At 39.7% G+C, this 15,576-nt stretch overlaps 1 protein-coding gene across 22 annotated transcripts in view; it reads right to left on the bottom strand.

Annotated features, from left to right (window-relative positions):
• LOC137768857 (solute carrier family 40 member 1-like) overlaps positions 1-15,576 on the bottom strand; it is a 76,723-nt gene that overhangs the window by 49,327 nt on the left and 11,820 nt on the right. For 14 of the 22 annotated variants that reach the window (XR_011074824.1, XR_011074832.1, XR_011074836.1 and 11 more), the window contains one exon: positions 5,618-5,733. The exons of 1 other annotated variant lie outside the window; for it this stretch is intronic. Coding sequence is in view for 6 of the 21 variants with exons in the window: in XM_068550507.1 (XP_068406608.1) it covers positions 5,097-5,186; positions 5,618-5,733 (206 nt within the window). In the remaining 15 variants the exon portion in view is untranslated. Of the gene's footprint in view, positions 1-5,096; positions 5,187-5,617; positions 5,734-6,026; positions 6,164-15,576 lie in introns of all 22 variants that reach the window. 7 more of the 22 variants (XM_068550507.1, XM_068550505.1, XM_068550506.1 and 4 more) reach the window with 2 other exon arrangements.

The raw sequence follows: 15,576 nt of genomic DNA, 5'->3' as shown, positions 1-15,576 counted from the left end.
TCTCAGGGGAGACAAGCTTGCAGATGTTCAGAGTCAGGCACCCTGTCTCCGGGAAAGGATTTCCCTCCCCTTCCCCAGGCAGCTAAGGAAAGCTCTGGCCCCACCAAGCTGTCTTCTTTCCCCTCTCCCCATCCCACTCCACAAGGAAAGGACCCAGGTCAAAATATTCCTTCAATGTGGATGCCATTTGTAGCATTTACATGCTTGACTCCTGGAAATAACTATTTTCACTTCCCCAAATCTCCGCATCTCCACATTTCGGCTTTTGCACAACTTCCCACCCCGCCTAGAGCACTCTTCCCTCTTCATGTCACCTGCCAAGCTTGCCCTTCAGGGATCTCTTAATTGTGGCTCCCACTGGAAAGTCTTCCCCAGCTCCCAAGACCAGATTTGGTGTCCCTCCTATGTGTCTCCAATCCTCTGTCCTTCTCTAACATAGCTCCTGTCACTTTGTGTTGTTGGCCATTGCTATTTACTCACTGTTTGGTCTCCCATCCAAACTGTACACTCAGTGGGGCTAAGACCTTGTCTGATTAAACCACTCATGTATCCCCAGTGTCTAGGACAGTTCTTGTCACATAATGGGTTCTTAGTGAATGAATGATGAAGACTGACAATGACACAGTGATGAGACCATGAAATGCTTCTACGATTACTTAGCAACATCACAGGCTGCAGAATCCTATGCCACACATGACCCACTGCTCACAATTCCTGCCAGGATCACACCTGAGAAGAGCAAGGTGATGGAGATGTAAGGGAAGTCCCAGAATTGCTCTTGAAAGAACCCAGACTAAGACAAACAGTAAATTCAGGAAGGTGGACGTTGACAGGAGAGGGAAGACACGGGAGAGAGTAAAAGACAAAACTGCACATGCTTGAGATGTGGTAATGAACTCTTGGAAAGAGTGGTGGATATTTCCTCTGGTTATTTTTCTGAAGAAGCAGATATTCATGAAAAGGAAATGACAAATACCTTTCCATCTTCCAGGACAGAATAGGCAATGATTGCAAACAGATTTTTTAAGTACATAACAATTTGTAAGAAGTATTTAGCACAAATTAAGACAAACTCCGAAAAGGACTAGAAGAGCCAAATAAGGCTATGAAGGAAGGAGAGAGGGTCAGGTGGGCTAAATCCACTCTAGCCCAAGAACTGTGGGAAGGGTGAATTTGGTTATAGAAAAGAATTGATTGCCATAGCAGGGTTTTTTTGTAAAGATAACAATAACAATGAAAAAAACAGCCAACATTGACTTACGTTCTACTCTTTGCAGAAGGAAATAGGGCTTTATGTAGACTATCTTATCTAATCACTTCCCTAGGGCTTTATGTAGACTATCTTATCTAATCGCTTCCCTGCCATCAGTTCTGTTATTTTTATCCTTACTTTACAGATTGTGAGACACAGTGAGTTTGAATAAATTAGCCACACATGGTCACACAACTAAAAGTGATAGATGGGAAGATATAGCTCGCCCTATCTATCTATCTATCTATCTATCTATCTATCTATCTATCTATCTATTTACCTATCTATCCATCCATTCATCATTTAAATATGTATATCTATCTATTTACCTATCTCTATAAATACTTATATTTTTTCCATACAATGAGATCTGGTGAGCTTTAATTGCAAAACAACTTGAGAGAAAATATAATTATAAGAAGTCCAGGACCTGCACAGCAGGGGGAAAGGCAGCACAGCCTGAGGGGGGGCCTCGGAGTGTGGAGTTCCGGAGTCTGGACAGTTGGTAAAAGAAGCCTACCCATCTTTCCTCAAGAAACTATACCAAACTGAATTAGAATTTCCTCATCTTAATTCCAACTATCCAAAGTGATAATCTCACTTGTCCAGTTTAAGCCAGGTGTCAATACCAGGCTTACTCAATCACGCCTGACAGGAGACCATCAAGGAGGATTTTTCTTGTCACTTAAGAGCACAATTTGAGGACCATGGATCAAGAATGTGGGAATAACGGGAAGCTATCTAAACTGGCCAAATTGGGGAAATCAACCCTAGCTTTCAGTTCAGTATTAGACATCACAACTGCAAGACCCTCATCTCTATCTGTTTTTAAGATCCTTGAGTTTATTGATTGAGATAAAAATATGATTTCATTTTCATTTGTCTTAAACTTAGCTTTTGTTTGAAACTGACTTTACCAACTCAACTTCTGTGCTTACCTGAAATGTCTGTGATTTGCAACTTAGTTTCACATAATCAACAATAAAGCAAAATTGCTTAGATTAAGATACAATTTTTGAAAAATTATTAGTCGACTGGCTGTATTTTTTCCATGATTGTTCTCCCATTTGGTACTGTATTACATTTCTCTTTAAAATTCTCATGTCAAAATTCTCATGCTTAAAATAAATAGGTAAAAATAACCATAAATAAAGTGATCATCCATTTTCAGAGATATACCAATCCAAAAAAAAAAAAAGAACTCCAGAAAGAGAAACTGAGGTCAGAAGCAATGCCTGGGCTGTGTTGCCCACACAGATGGGCAACATTGTCAATAGGCAGGTATAGCTCTTATCTTGAGAGAATGGGGTCATATTTATTGGCAGGTTTACCTTCCTGTCATCCTTATCCTGATGATAAGCAATTTCTGATTTAAAAAACACTGCTGATAGCAGGGATGGCCAATTTATCTATTGTCTTGACCAAAACAGCCCACATTCCCTGACATAGTTGTCTCTCTAGCTTAGCATATTTAGGAAAGAGGCTTATGATAAAATAGGAAGGAGTTTGCCCTAAGGACCATGGAATAGGTTTTGCAGGCTGTAAACTGCACGGTCCCCAGGGAGTGCTACTCACAGTGGAAACTCTCTTAATGGAGCCCCTGGAGTTGCGTAGTGTACAACCTGTGTAACTGTACATGGCAGACCCACCTGCTCCCACCAATGACACCAACCATATGAACTGAGTAACAAATGGCACTATTGAAGACTTCTCATTTCTCACTGTTTGAGGCACATTTGCAGACAGAATATTAAGATTATAGTTAGACACAAGCTCTGAAAAGAAGCATTGACATAAAGGAGGGGGAAAAAAAAAAAAGCAAGAGCTGTCTCTGAGTTTGCATCACCTTGAATGTTCACAGCCTCCTGTCACCTTTCTAGGAAGTGCCCCCGTTTGTCGCTGGGGTTTTACAGCCAACTGGGGAACTAGTTGAAAAACCCTGGATAGAAATAGAGACTCAGCAAGAAGTGAAACCAAGCTCCATCGAAGAATGAAACCATAACCGATCACATGAGATGCCCATGTCATCACCTGGCCCATGAACAGGAGAGCAGATATATTGATGATCTGGTCCAGCCGCGAGACAGCTGCATTCATCCCTGTAAGTGAGAGGACGGAAACACTACAACTCAGTGCATGAGTCTCTCCTCCTGGTGAATTTAATGTCGTGTATTTGCTAGATTTGCGAGCTCACACTGGGTGAATAGCAGTGAAAACAGGAAAGATCCCTTTTAGTCTGACTATAGATTAATCATAGGATTTTCAACCTGGAAAAGACCTTTGAGATCAGTTCTGTTGGAACTTGAACAATTAACCAATGAGTAAACTGAGGGCTAGAGAGATTAGGTAACTTGGAGTTATTCCAACTCCTGTCTCAGCACTCTTTCTATCACATCCCACTGTCCGAACAACAACAGTATTAATAGCCATTATTATGACTAACACGTTGACAGGGAAGAGAGGGAAAAAACAGAGAACGAAGGATAGAAATAGTTGAATACTCTTTGCCACACGCATAGTTCTAAGCCTTCTACACATATTCATCTCACTCAATCCTCGCAACAACTTTAAGGGGTCCGTAGTATCTCCCTTTTACAAGTTAAGAAACTGAGACATAAAGAAGTGAAATTATTTAAGGTCACAGAGAAGGTAAATGGTGGAGCTGATATTCAAACCCTGGCAGTCTGACCCTAAAGCTTATTCTCTTAACTATTCCACCATCATTAAAGAACATATTTACAAGATGATTTTTAAAATTAGAATAAACCTCAAATCTGAATCTGTGCTTTATTTTAGATTTCTTTAAAATTAATTAACAGCAAGCAGGAAGATTTTCTTTTACCCAGAGACAGGACACTTTCAACACCATGTCACCCAGCTTGTACCCACATAGCTGTTTTATTTTGGGTGTTGTTATTTAAGCCACAGTATATCCAAATAAGTGTAGTTTAGAAGAAAACATGATTATAAGGGGCTTCTACACTTTGTATGGAGTATATTTTAATAGACTCCTCTGTAACAGCTTCCTTTATCTTGGCTATCAACTCTCATGAACGTTTTCTAGCCAAGAGTACCAACTGCACAAATATAGGGTAAGACAAGATCTCCTGCTTTAGGTTGGCAATTTGAATATCTCACAATGAAAATGATCCAAGTTTTATAAATGGAAGAAAAAATAAAAAGATGCCAGATTCTTCCATTTAGCTCCATTATTGAAAAAAAAGATTCTACTTCTCACTATTAGTGATTAGGTGATAATCAAGTCACACTTGGGGATGAATTTTCTGGGGAAAGTAGAAGCTTACCATGGACGAAAATTAAGAAATCTTTTAATTCACTAATTTTTCAAATCTAAAATGACCAAAGAACCTCTGTAATATATTCAGAGGGGTTTCTCTCCCGAAAGTACGGTCTATATATCCTTTTGATAATAACGATCTCATCCATTTCTTACGTGCTTCCCATGTCCAGACATAGTGCTAAGTGCTTTACAAATCCTGTATCATCTCACAGAATCCTTCCCAAAAGTGAGCTGGCGGCAAGGTGGGGGGTTGTCATAATTTCTCTCATTCTACAGATGAGGAAAGTAAAGTCTAGAGAAGTTAAGTAACTTGCAGCTGGTAAGAGCCATAGCTGGTTTTAGCTGCATTCAAATGCAGGTCTCTTTGACTCCAAATACCTTCCATTAAAGGCTACTTTCCTGCCTTTCTTGGAGCGCCAACTGTCTCATCAACTCTGTTCACTAAACCAGTCCTACTTCTCAGCAGATTAGAGAACCTGTGATGCCCTGTTATATCCACAGCTCACCAGCCAGCTGGCCTCTGTTGTCACCTGTGAGGCTTACCATCCAGTCCTTCTGAATGCTGATGGTCAGTGCTGTGCTGGCCAGGTTTGCCAAGGCTGCCAAGGTGATCACAGCTGTGAAGCAGACCACCTATGGAAGGAGGGAAACGGAACCCAGGGATAGACTTTCTCAGCCCATTGTAATACATACAGTTACTTATCTGACAGCTTGAAGAACATCTAAATGAACCCAAAGACTTTTGAGAGAAAGAGGTTCAGTGCAGGTTTGAAGCCAAACGTTGTTGTATTTATTCTCAGCGTTTTCCTCTTCCCACCCCAGTAGCACCAGATCCGGTGCTAATTTGTACCTTGCAGACAGAGACTCTGCTGTTCCATTGTCTTCATGACTGTGAGATTTAGACTCTGATTAACAAATTAGAGGTGAGGAGAACACTGGTTAAAGATTAGCCCGATCCCAAATCAGTGAGCAGGGCCATCCAGAGATGACTCACTGAAGGGCATTCTGGTCTTGCCTGTGACATTCACTCTCACAGCACAGGGGGGGAGATGACAGACACTCACAGTGAACCAGCCTTGCCATACTTGCTCCAGCTCCCTTCTGTATGAGAACACAAGCATCAGGACCGCACAGCAGGTGGTGATAGAGGCATTCTGAGTGAAGAGCAAGACATGACCAACTGCAAAGGGAAACAATATTTACTCTTGGTTTTAAGAGACAGGTTACTATTACAAAATTGTTTAATGCAGAGTCACTGCAGTTGACCAAACCCCTGTGCCAACCAGGGTTATCATTCCCATCAGCAATCACAGGCTGAGTAGGAAGCAAAGAGCGGGCTTGTGCGCTCACTAAAGGCAAAGCCTTTACAACCAAAAGAAGAAGGAAAAAAAACGGTTTTGCAAGCAAATGAAAACATGCTTTGAGAGTAAGACGATATGAAAAGCAGGATATTAGATAAATCAAAGCACTTACATTTTTCTACTGATATATCACACTCTTCTTTAATTTGTCACTGAAGTTATCAATATGGCCTAAGGACCAACAGTCCAGATTTTAAATAAGTTAGCCTTCTCAGTGCTGTGCTTTCAGAGAATGCCTTGCCAAACCTCCTAGGTGAAATGAAAACCATCAGGCTGACTGGTAATCAAAAGAATTGGAAAAACTTAGGAAATCCTATATTCTTCTTGGGTAAAGGAAGGTTAAAGAGATATTAGAGGGAAAAGCAAAAAATAGATTGACATTTGAACAAATAAGTCTCCAGATAGTAATTCCCAGTTTAGACAGATTACTTGGTATAAAAGTTTATCTTTTACACATAGAAATTGTCTTTAATAGAAATTACACGAGTATATTATACATAGGTAATACCAGAGTATTAAAATGAAACATGTTTTTAGGAATTTAATATTAAAAATCTGTGATGGATAAATATCTAAAAATTACAATAAAATATTTTAAATATAGTACCAGAGAATGGCAGAAAGCTGGATACCGCTTTTTCTAGTTTTTAAAACTTATGCCCTGTCGTTATTAAGTTCATATCTGTATTTTATTTCACTAAGTAAACCAAAAAAGCTATTGAGGTCATAATTTACCATATCATTATATATGTATTACCTTTTTTTCTTGGTTTCCTATTGATCCAATCACCAATTAATACCCTGAATATTAATACAGATCCAGCCACCACTAAGCCAAACACTGCTGTTAGTAGAAGATTATATCCATATAATTTTATCAGAACCACAGATATGGCAAAGTGCCACATTCAGTCTCCCTGCAAGGCAGTAGAAGCAAAGCATGTTTTAATCATTGACCTAAAAGATGGAACAAAGTTAAAATCCAGAAAGATGCATTTCTCTCAAATGACATGTAATATGCAGGATTTCAAACCAGAACGTCCAAAGTTACACTTTTATGTATACAAGTATAACATTTTTAATGCAATACAGTTATACTTTTAAAAACTGAACAGAATATTATTTTAAAATCTTAAAACACCAAAAAGTCAAGAAGCCCAGGAGAGAATGTCAGATGAACACCTGGAGAACATGAGAAGCCCAAGAATTAAGCCTAGGTTACCCTGAGGTATCTGCTGATTCAGAAGAAACAACTGTGAAACAGAACTGCAGTTTTAGCAGCCTCAGAAAGTTAGATGATGGAAGTCTATGCTCATCAAAGACAAAGATAAAAATAGTTCTTACTTTAAGCTGAGCTATAACTCCACCCTTAGGGTAAGTTAGAGTAAACTACAAGTAAACTAACCATTGCCTGGACTTGTAGTCCAGCTTTACCTCATCTGATGGTCCAGAAAACCTCAAGTCTTGAGCTTGGATTAAACTGGTTCCAAATGGCTAGTGTCCACTATGCATCTGGGAGAAGCATTAAAATCCTCTCTAAAAGAAGATACTACCATCTTAGGCTTCAAAATACTTCTATAATAATTTTATTTTTATTTATTTATTTTTTGGTATGTTTAATATTTATTATAATAATTTTAAAACACAATGCCCAGCACACAGTCAAAGATAACCAGTCATATAAGGAAATGAAACACTATGAGCAAAATCTACAATAAATAACATACAATAGAAACAGACCTATTGAGACTTCAGATATTTAAATTATCAGACACAGGCTGTAAAATAATAATGCTTACTCTATTTAAAGAAATAAATGCCAATTCTGACAATCTGAGCAGGGAATTGGAAACTGTAAAAAATGATGTAGTCAGTTTGAAAAAGAACTAAAGAGAAATTCTAGGACTGAAAAATATAGCAATAGAAATTAAAATTTAAAATTCAATTGATAGGTTCAATAGGATGTTATAATTAAAGAAAAATTAGTTAACTGTAGATATGTATGAAGAAAAACCCACAATAAAATACAGAAAGACAAACTGAGGGAAACATGGTAGGAACAAAAATGAAAAAGGAGAAAAAGAAACATATAAGAGGCCAGACAAATAGAAAACACAAAATAACAGGGTAGATTTAGCGTAAATATATCAACAGCTACCAATAAGTACAAATAAACTAAATGTTCAAATTAGAGGATAAAGAGTGACAAATTGGATTCAAAAATACTGCTAGATGCTATTTACAAGAGACACATTGAAACAAAAGAATAAGAAAGATTGAAGAAAAGGACAGATAATGATATACTATGCAAACACTAACCAAAAAGAATCCATGTCACTGAATTGATACCAAAGTAGGCTTTAAGGCAAAAAAAGATTACCGGAAATAAAGAGAATCATTTCATAATGATAAAAGCTTAATTAATCAGGAAGATATAAAAATTCCAATTTTCTATGTACCTAAGAACAAGGGCTCAAAATATATGACTCAAAAATCTGTAGAGTTAAAAGAAGAAATAGACAATCATTGTGGGAGATTTTAACTCACCATCTCCCTCCTGGTAATTGATAGAATAAACAAAAAATATAAATATATAGTAAGAATATACACTTATATATCTTATATATTATATATGTGTGTGTGTTCTACATAAAGGTTACATAAAAAACAGTGTACTTGGCAACTTCAGAATACACATGCTTTTTAAGCACATGAAACATTTGTACAAATCAACAAAATGACCAGATAATGGATCTTAGAGCAAAATCTTATTTTCAAAATACTGAACCATACAGAGAATGTTCTCTGACCTCAAGGCAATTAAGCTAAAATCGATAAGAAAGAAAATCAGAAATTCCTCATATGTTTGTAAATTAAGGAATTCATTTCTAAATAATCCATAGGTCAAGGTGGCAATCAGAAAGGACATTATAAAATATTTCAAACAGAGTATATCAACTTGTCAGATGCTACTGATATACTGTTTAAAGAGAAATTTATAGTTTGAAATGCATATATTAGAAAAGAAAGGCTGAGTTTAATGAGCTAAGTATCTATATTAAAAAGTTAGAAAAGGAACAGCAAATTAAACCCGAAGAAAATAGAAGAAAAGCAATAATAAAGGTAAGAGAAGAAATCAATGAACTAGGAAAATGAACATACAATAGAAAAGCTTAATAAAGCCAAAATCTGGCTCTTTGGAAAAACTAATAAAATAAACTGTGGTTTATTACGCAATGAAATACTACACAGCAATAAAAAGTAGCGACTCAGGGCTGTTTGCAAAAACATGGGATTACATACATAATGTTGAGCAAAAGAAGCAAGATAAAATAGAATATATACGGTAGAACTTCATTTATGGAAAGTTCAAACTAAACTTGAAATCAACTCAACTATATCATTTAGGGATGCCTACACCAGTGGTGAAACTATAAAGAAAAGCAAGGAAGTGAAGGCCAGAAAAGTGGGGCTCCTGGCTACTTCCATTTGTGAGGAAGGGGTATAATTGAGAAGGAGCCTATGAGGGACTTCTTGGGTGCTGGCTACATCCTAGCTTTTGACTTGAGTGGTGGTTTCATGTATTCACTTTATAAGTATTTGTTATAATCGTTCCATATATATATGGATATATATACATTATGCACTTTCCTCTATTTGTGCTAGAGTTTGTAATTCAAAACATTTTTTAACAAAAATATACACACATTTTGCATCAGTTATTTCGAGACATTCTAATTGTCTATTACAGTTCTCTTAACCATTCAAAATATATTAATTTCATTTTGATTCATCTTACCCATATCGATAAGGCACAGCTTACATAAATCAAAAACCTTGGACTGATGAGGTAGGTCAAAGTTGCTCCTAAAACACATATTTCCAAATGATAAACATTATGAAATAGTAAAAAAAAAAAAAAATTATATGTATATATATATATATATGTATATATATATTTCTTTAAAGCAAATTTTGCCCGTTAACTCAGAGAAAGTGAAATCCTGTTTGGCATGAGTTTGCTTTTAGACACTAGCCTGGTGCGAAATAAAAACACAGGCAACAGAAAATCACATGGTTTTGTTCAACAGGTGAGAGGATTCTCAGGGCTTCTGCTTTGTTTTCCTTTGATTTATTTGCCATTGAGTGACCACTAGGGAAATATTTAACCATACCCCTTTTCTCACGTCTAGAGATGGAGTCAGAGAAGTAAGCAAGCCATTGCACTGTGATATGTGCCTTAAAGGAAGTAGCCCAGAGTGTGATGAAGAACATAGAAATGGCAGCCACTCAACCTGGGAAGGCAGAACAGGGACTTCAAGGGGACGTTACCCCTCAGCAAAATCTGAGGGCCAAGAGGCAGTCACTAGGAAGGAGGTTTGAGGGTGGAGCTAGCTTTCTAGGTCAGGAGAACCATGGGTTCGAAGGTCTGGAGAAAAGAGAAAGCCAACTGCAAACAAGAAAATCCAGAGGCTGGCCTGTAAAGTACCAAGTCAGAGAGAGTAGGAAGTGGGGAGGATGAAGCAAGTCCAGGGGAGATCCCTTCTTTCCAGAAAGAACAGGAAAGAGAGGTGGATCATTAAAGCCACTGGGCTCCTCTGTGGATGCCCAGATGCAGGGGCCTCATCTCTGCAGGGGCCTTTCAAACACACCCACTACACCTGCTGAGCTGTGGGTCTGTCTCAGCTCTTCACCCAGGAACCCTCTCCTGCTTCCCTCCTGCCCATCTTGACCATCATTCTTTATTCTCACCTTTCTGACACCCTCACCAAAATAGCACCTGATCCCCATCTGTGCCAGCCACTGATGTCCCAGTCTTCCTGGTCTCTCGCTGCAAACTCCAGTGTGTCTTCCTTATTTTAGAGGGCCCTGTTAAAGCCCTTTTCATCAGCTCCCACCACCCTCCACCTACCTGCATTGCTATATCTTCTATACAGGCTATCACCAATTTAAACAACCCTCCTCCAGAATAGCCCTGATATAGTAACAAGAATTCCTTCCTTCCTTCCTTCTCTTCCTCCCTCTCTCCGTTCCGCCCCTCCTTCCTGCCAGCCCTCTTTTATGTATTCATGCATTCAAAACTTAATGAGCATCTACTATCTTTCAGGTATTCTGCCAGGCACTAGGGATAAAGTGGTAAAAAAAAGTTAGGGTTCTCACTCTTCTGTTATCCAGGGATAACAAACAACAGACAATGACTTATAACCTAGTGTGATGAGTTTCCTGTTAGACGGGGGTGGGTATCACCCAGTCACTCCACAAGCCAGTCATGGAGGAACTATGGCAGGTCACTTAGGAGGCTTTCTGGAACCCAAAGGGCAACAGAAGGCACTGAGGAAGGCTGTCAAAGTTGGACATACCATCCCCTGACACAGGAGCACCACCCAGCCACCCAGCTCAGTGCTGGAAGACTAGTGCCTTGGGTCCTTCACATGTGTAGATATCACCAACCCTGTGGCCTTTCCCCAGGTGCACCTCCACTCTTCACCACCTGAGCAATGCCTGAGGCATCAGCACTTTGCTATCCACATCACAGCCCAGCAATGGACAAATCTTCCAGTGACGGTTACTGCACTGAAGAGCAGGGTCTTTGGCTGGTAGCACAGTCTGCTCTAGGCCGGCTCTACTGGCCCCCAGCTACTAGCAAGAACTTGTTGGGAGCTGGCCCCTCACATCAGGAATTCTCTGGATTGTTATTCGATCTTCCATCTGGCCCAGCGAGAGGAGAGGTTCTGGCCAGGGGTATATTACTAGCCATTGGCTGATCTCACTTCAAATGGGTATCACTAACCATAAGCGGGGCCTTAGGCTGCCCATCCTCACACTGTGTTTTTCTCGTCCATTTACTTTCCTACTTTCCTGATTTCTCTTCTCTCTTGGAACATTTCCCACCCTCACTCTGAGCTGAGAGCCTGTTTGCTAAGCCACTAAAGATATAAAAGCAATGGACGAGGACTTCCTTCGCTTCCCACCATTACACCTTCCCACCTGCCCACACCTGTGGCTCCACCTTCACCTCCTGTTTCTATGGGCGCTCAGCAAAGCCGCTCCTCACCACACCTCTCTCTCCCATCCTCCAAGACATTGATCCTTTTTTTTTTTTTTTAAGTGATGTGTCCTTACTGTATTTTAGTTAAATCAAAAAGAAATGTTTCAGACTTCCCCGGCGGCACAGTGGTTAAGAATCTGCCTGCCAATTTAGGGGACATGGGTTCAATCCCTGGTCTGGGAAGATCCCACGTGCTGCGGAGCAGCTAAGCCCGTGCGCCACAACTACTAAGCCTGCACTCTGCAGCCCGTGAGTCACAACTACTGAGCCCACATGCTGCAACTACTGAAGCCTGTGCACTTAGAGCTCCACAACAAGAGAAGCCACCGAAGTGAGAAGCCCACGCACCACAACCAAGAGTAGCTCCTGCTTGCCGCAACTAGAGAAAGCCCGCGCACAGCAACGAAGACCCAGTGCAGCCAAAAATAAATAAATAAGAACGCAAAAAAAAAAAAAAGAAATGTTTCATATAAAACACTGGGGAGAATCACTCAAAATATTTATCCTAAGCGTTAAATCTAAGTTTGGAGGTAGAATAGTCATGTGGTTTCTATCAGCAATGCGACGTCTCCCAGGGGTCACCGCAAGGAGACAGGCAAGCCATAGGCTACAGTGCAGCCCCAATAAGATACCTGAGTCAGGGACCCTGGGTGGGGGTATGGGGTTGGTGCTGGTTGACATAGTAGAGAAAAGGGGGCTCTTGGGCCTGCTCCAAGCCAGCCCTGCCACAGAGCCCTGGTGTAGCAGTCAGTGTCACAGTCAGCCACATCCAGAAGGTACCCAGAAACAGGGAACAGCCAGCCATGATATACCCGAGCACAATGCCGGCCATCAACACCAAATGCTAAACCATCAGACAAATGTGCCATTGTGGTCTTGAGGGACATCCGGACACGCAAAGACCTTCTGGCCCAGGTCAGGCAAGGCTATGTCTGCCTCCCAAGGACACATGACTACGGTTCCCAGTGATGGTTAGGTGGCTATTATTGGTCTGGGAATTCATTTTAATCCATCTACAATGAGTGTGCAGCATTCTTTCTAAAAGAAAGCCTACTTTTGGGCCAAGGGCTAGGGAAGGGGACAGGAGGGAACTCTAGTTAGGACTATTACTTGCTATGATCAGGACTTCCATTTAAACAGCCCAGATGTCGAGATTATCTTATATTGGCCTCACACAGGTTGGGGAGAAAGTAGAAGTTAGAACAATTGCTGAAAGCTTCTGGTTTTCTCTTTATTAAGTCTGATGACTCAGACTGAATTGGGGCTTTTTGCAATAGGCAAGCACATCCTTCTTACACAAATGAGAGAACATGTAACTCACCTATCACAAAGCCTTGCAAGGAGAGGACACTAGATCAACTGTGGCTAAAAATAGGATGAGCGGTAGTATATATTCTCTCCTGCTGCCTAATGTCCATCACAATGAGAACAATCTTTAAAAGTAAACTGTATAGATTGCCAACAAACACATGAAAGAATGCTCAACATTATTAATCATTAGAGAAATGCAAACCAAAACTACAACGAGATATCATCTCACACCGGTCAGAATGGCCATCATCAAAAAATCTAGAAACAATAAATGCTGGGGAGAGTATGGAGAAAAGGGAACACTCTTGCACTGTTGCTGGGAATGTAAATTGATACAGCCACTATGGAGAACAGTATGGAGGTTCCTTAAAAAACTAAAAATAGAACTACCATACGACCCAGCAATCCCACTACTGGGCATATATCCTGAGAAAACCATAATTCAAAAAGAGTCATGTACCAAAATGTTCATTGCAGCTCTATTTATAATAGCCAGGACATGGAAGCAACCTAAGTGTCCATAATCGGATGAATGGATAAAGAAGATGTGGCACATATATACAATGGAATATTACTCAGCCATAAAAAGAAACGAAACTGAGTTATTTGTAGTGAGGTGGATGGAGTTAGAGTCTGTCATACAGAGTGAAGTAAGTCAGAAAGAGAAAAACAAATACAGTATGCTAACACATATATATAGAATCTAAGGGAAAAAAAAAAAAAAGGTCATGAAGAACCTAGTGGCAAGAGGGGAATAAAGACACAGACCTACTAGAGAATGGACTTGAGGATATGGGGAGGGGGAAGGGTAAGCTGTGACAAAGTGAGAGAGTGGCATGGACATATATACACAACCAAACGTAAAATAGATAGCTAGTGGGAAGCAGCCGCATAGCACAGGGAGATCAGCTCTGTGCTTTGTGACCACCTAGAGGGGTGGGATAGGGAGGGCGGGAGGGAGGGAGATGCAAGAAGGAAGAGATATGGGAACATATGTATATGTATAACTGATTTACTTTGTTATAAAGCAGAAACTAACACACCATTGTAAAGCAATTATACTCCAATAAATATGTTAAAAAAAAAAAGAGTAAACTGTATATTGAAATGTATTATAAAACTTGAAAGTGAAACAAAAGATAGATTTCAAGGATGGTTAGAGTTTCTATTTCACTGGACTAAAGAGACCCTGTCCAGGAAGACAAGAAACCTAAAGTCTCTTTTGGGCACCATTTACTTTCTTGTTAAACAGCAACAGGATACAGTGAAGAATGAATTTTAGTTCTACTTTCATTTAAAATCATTTCTGTTACCTAGTAAAGCAGAACCATATCCTCTCTAGAGAAAAAGAGTATATGTTTAACAAATGGAAAGTAGCTGCCATTTTCCCTTTTTCTTGTTAACAGAAAGTCAATCTTGCTCTGAGAGACAGTGCATCCCTAGCCCTAGGGGATGAATCACAGCTGATGTTAAGTCACTTATTGTGATGGCATTTCCCAGACCCCCTGTAGCTAGGATTGGCCTCTGACTGTTTTAGCCACTGAGGTGGAAGGGGAAGTCTCCTGGGGGCTTCTGGGAAAGATTTTGCTTTCTTTTTCTTTTTTTGCCAACATCTATTATTATTATTATTTTTAATTATACACATACTAACAGGTGTGAGATGATATCTCATTGTGGGGTTTTTTTTTTGAAATATAGTTGATATACAATATTTCAGGTATACAGCAAAGTGATTCAGCTACATATACATATATGTATGTATATGTATATATATATATTCTTTTTCAGATTCTTTTCCATTATAGCTTATTATAAGACACTGAATATAGTTCCCTGTGCTATTCAGTAGGTCCTTGCTGTTTATCTACCTTCTATTTAGTAGTGTGTATCTGTTTATCTCAAATTCCAAATTTATCCCTCCCACCAACCCCAAGATTTTGCTTTCTGATAAAAGAAGCAAGTGCAAGAAGAGAGCTTGCTTTTGCTCTTCCCCACCCACCACTTTGCCTTTGAACGTGGCTGTGATGCCTAGAGCTGCAGCAGCGGCCTCGCAGTCATAAACTGACACTGTCAGAAGCCAGTGGGCTGAGGGCGACAAGGCAGATGGGAAGAACAGCTGGGGCCTTGAAGGCATCACTGAATTGCTGAAAAGACCCTGACTGGATAACTTGTGCACTTCTTGTTTAGTAAGTAATGAAGGTTCTTTGAGATTCAGATCTTGCCAGTTGAGTTTTCTTTTGCTTGCAGCCAGAAACATTTCCAACTGATACACAGACCTTTAATGACTGGTTCAACGACTGCC

This window comes from Eschrichtius robustus, chromosome 8 (genome assembly GCF_028021215.1).
Source record: "Eschrichtius robustus isolate mEscRob2 chromosome 8, mEscRob2.pri, whole genome shotgun sequence".
Classification (NCBI taxonomy): Eukaryota; Metazoa; Chordata; class Mammalia; order Artiodactyla; family Eschrichtiidae; genus Eschrichtius; species Eschrichtius robustus.
Note: the sequence above shows the minus strand (reverse complement) of the source record. Positions and strands in the feature narration are given on the sequence as shown.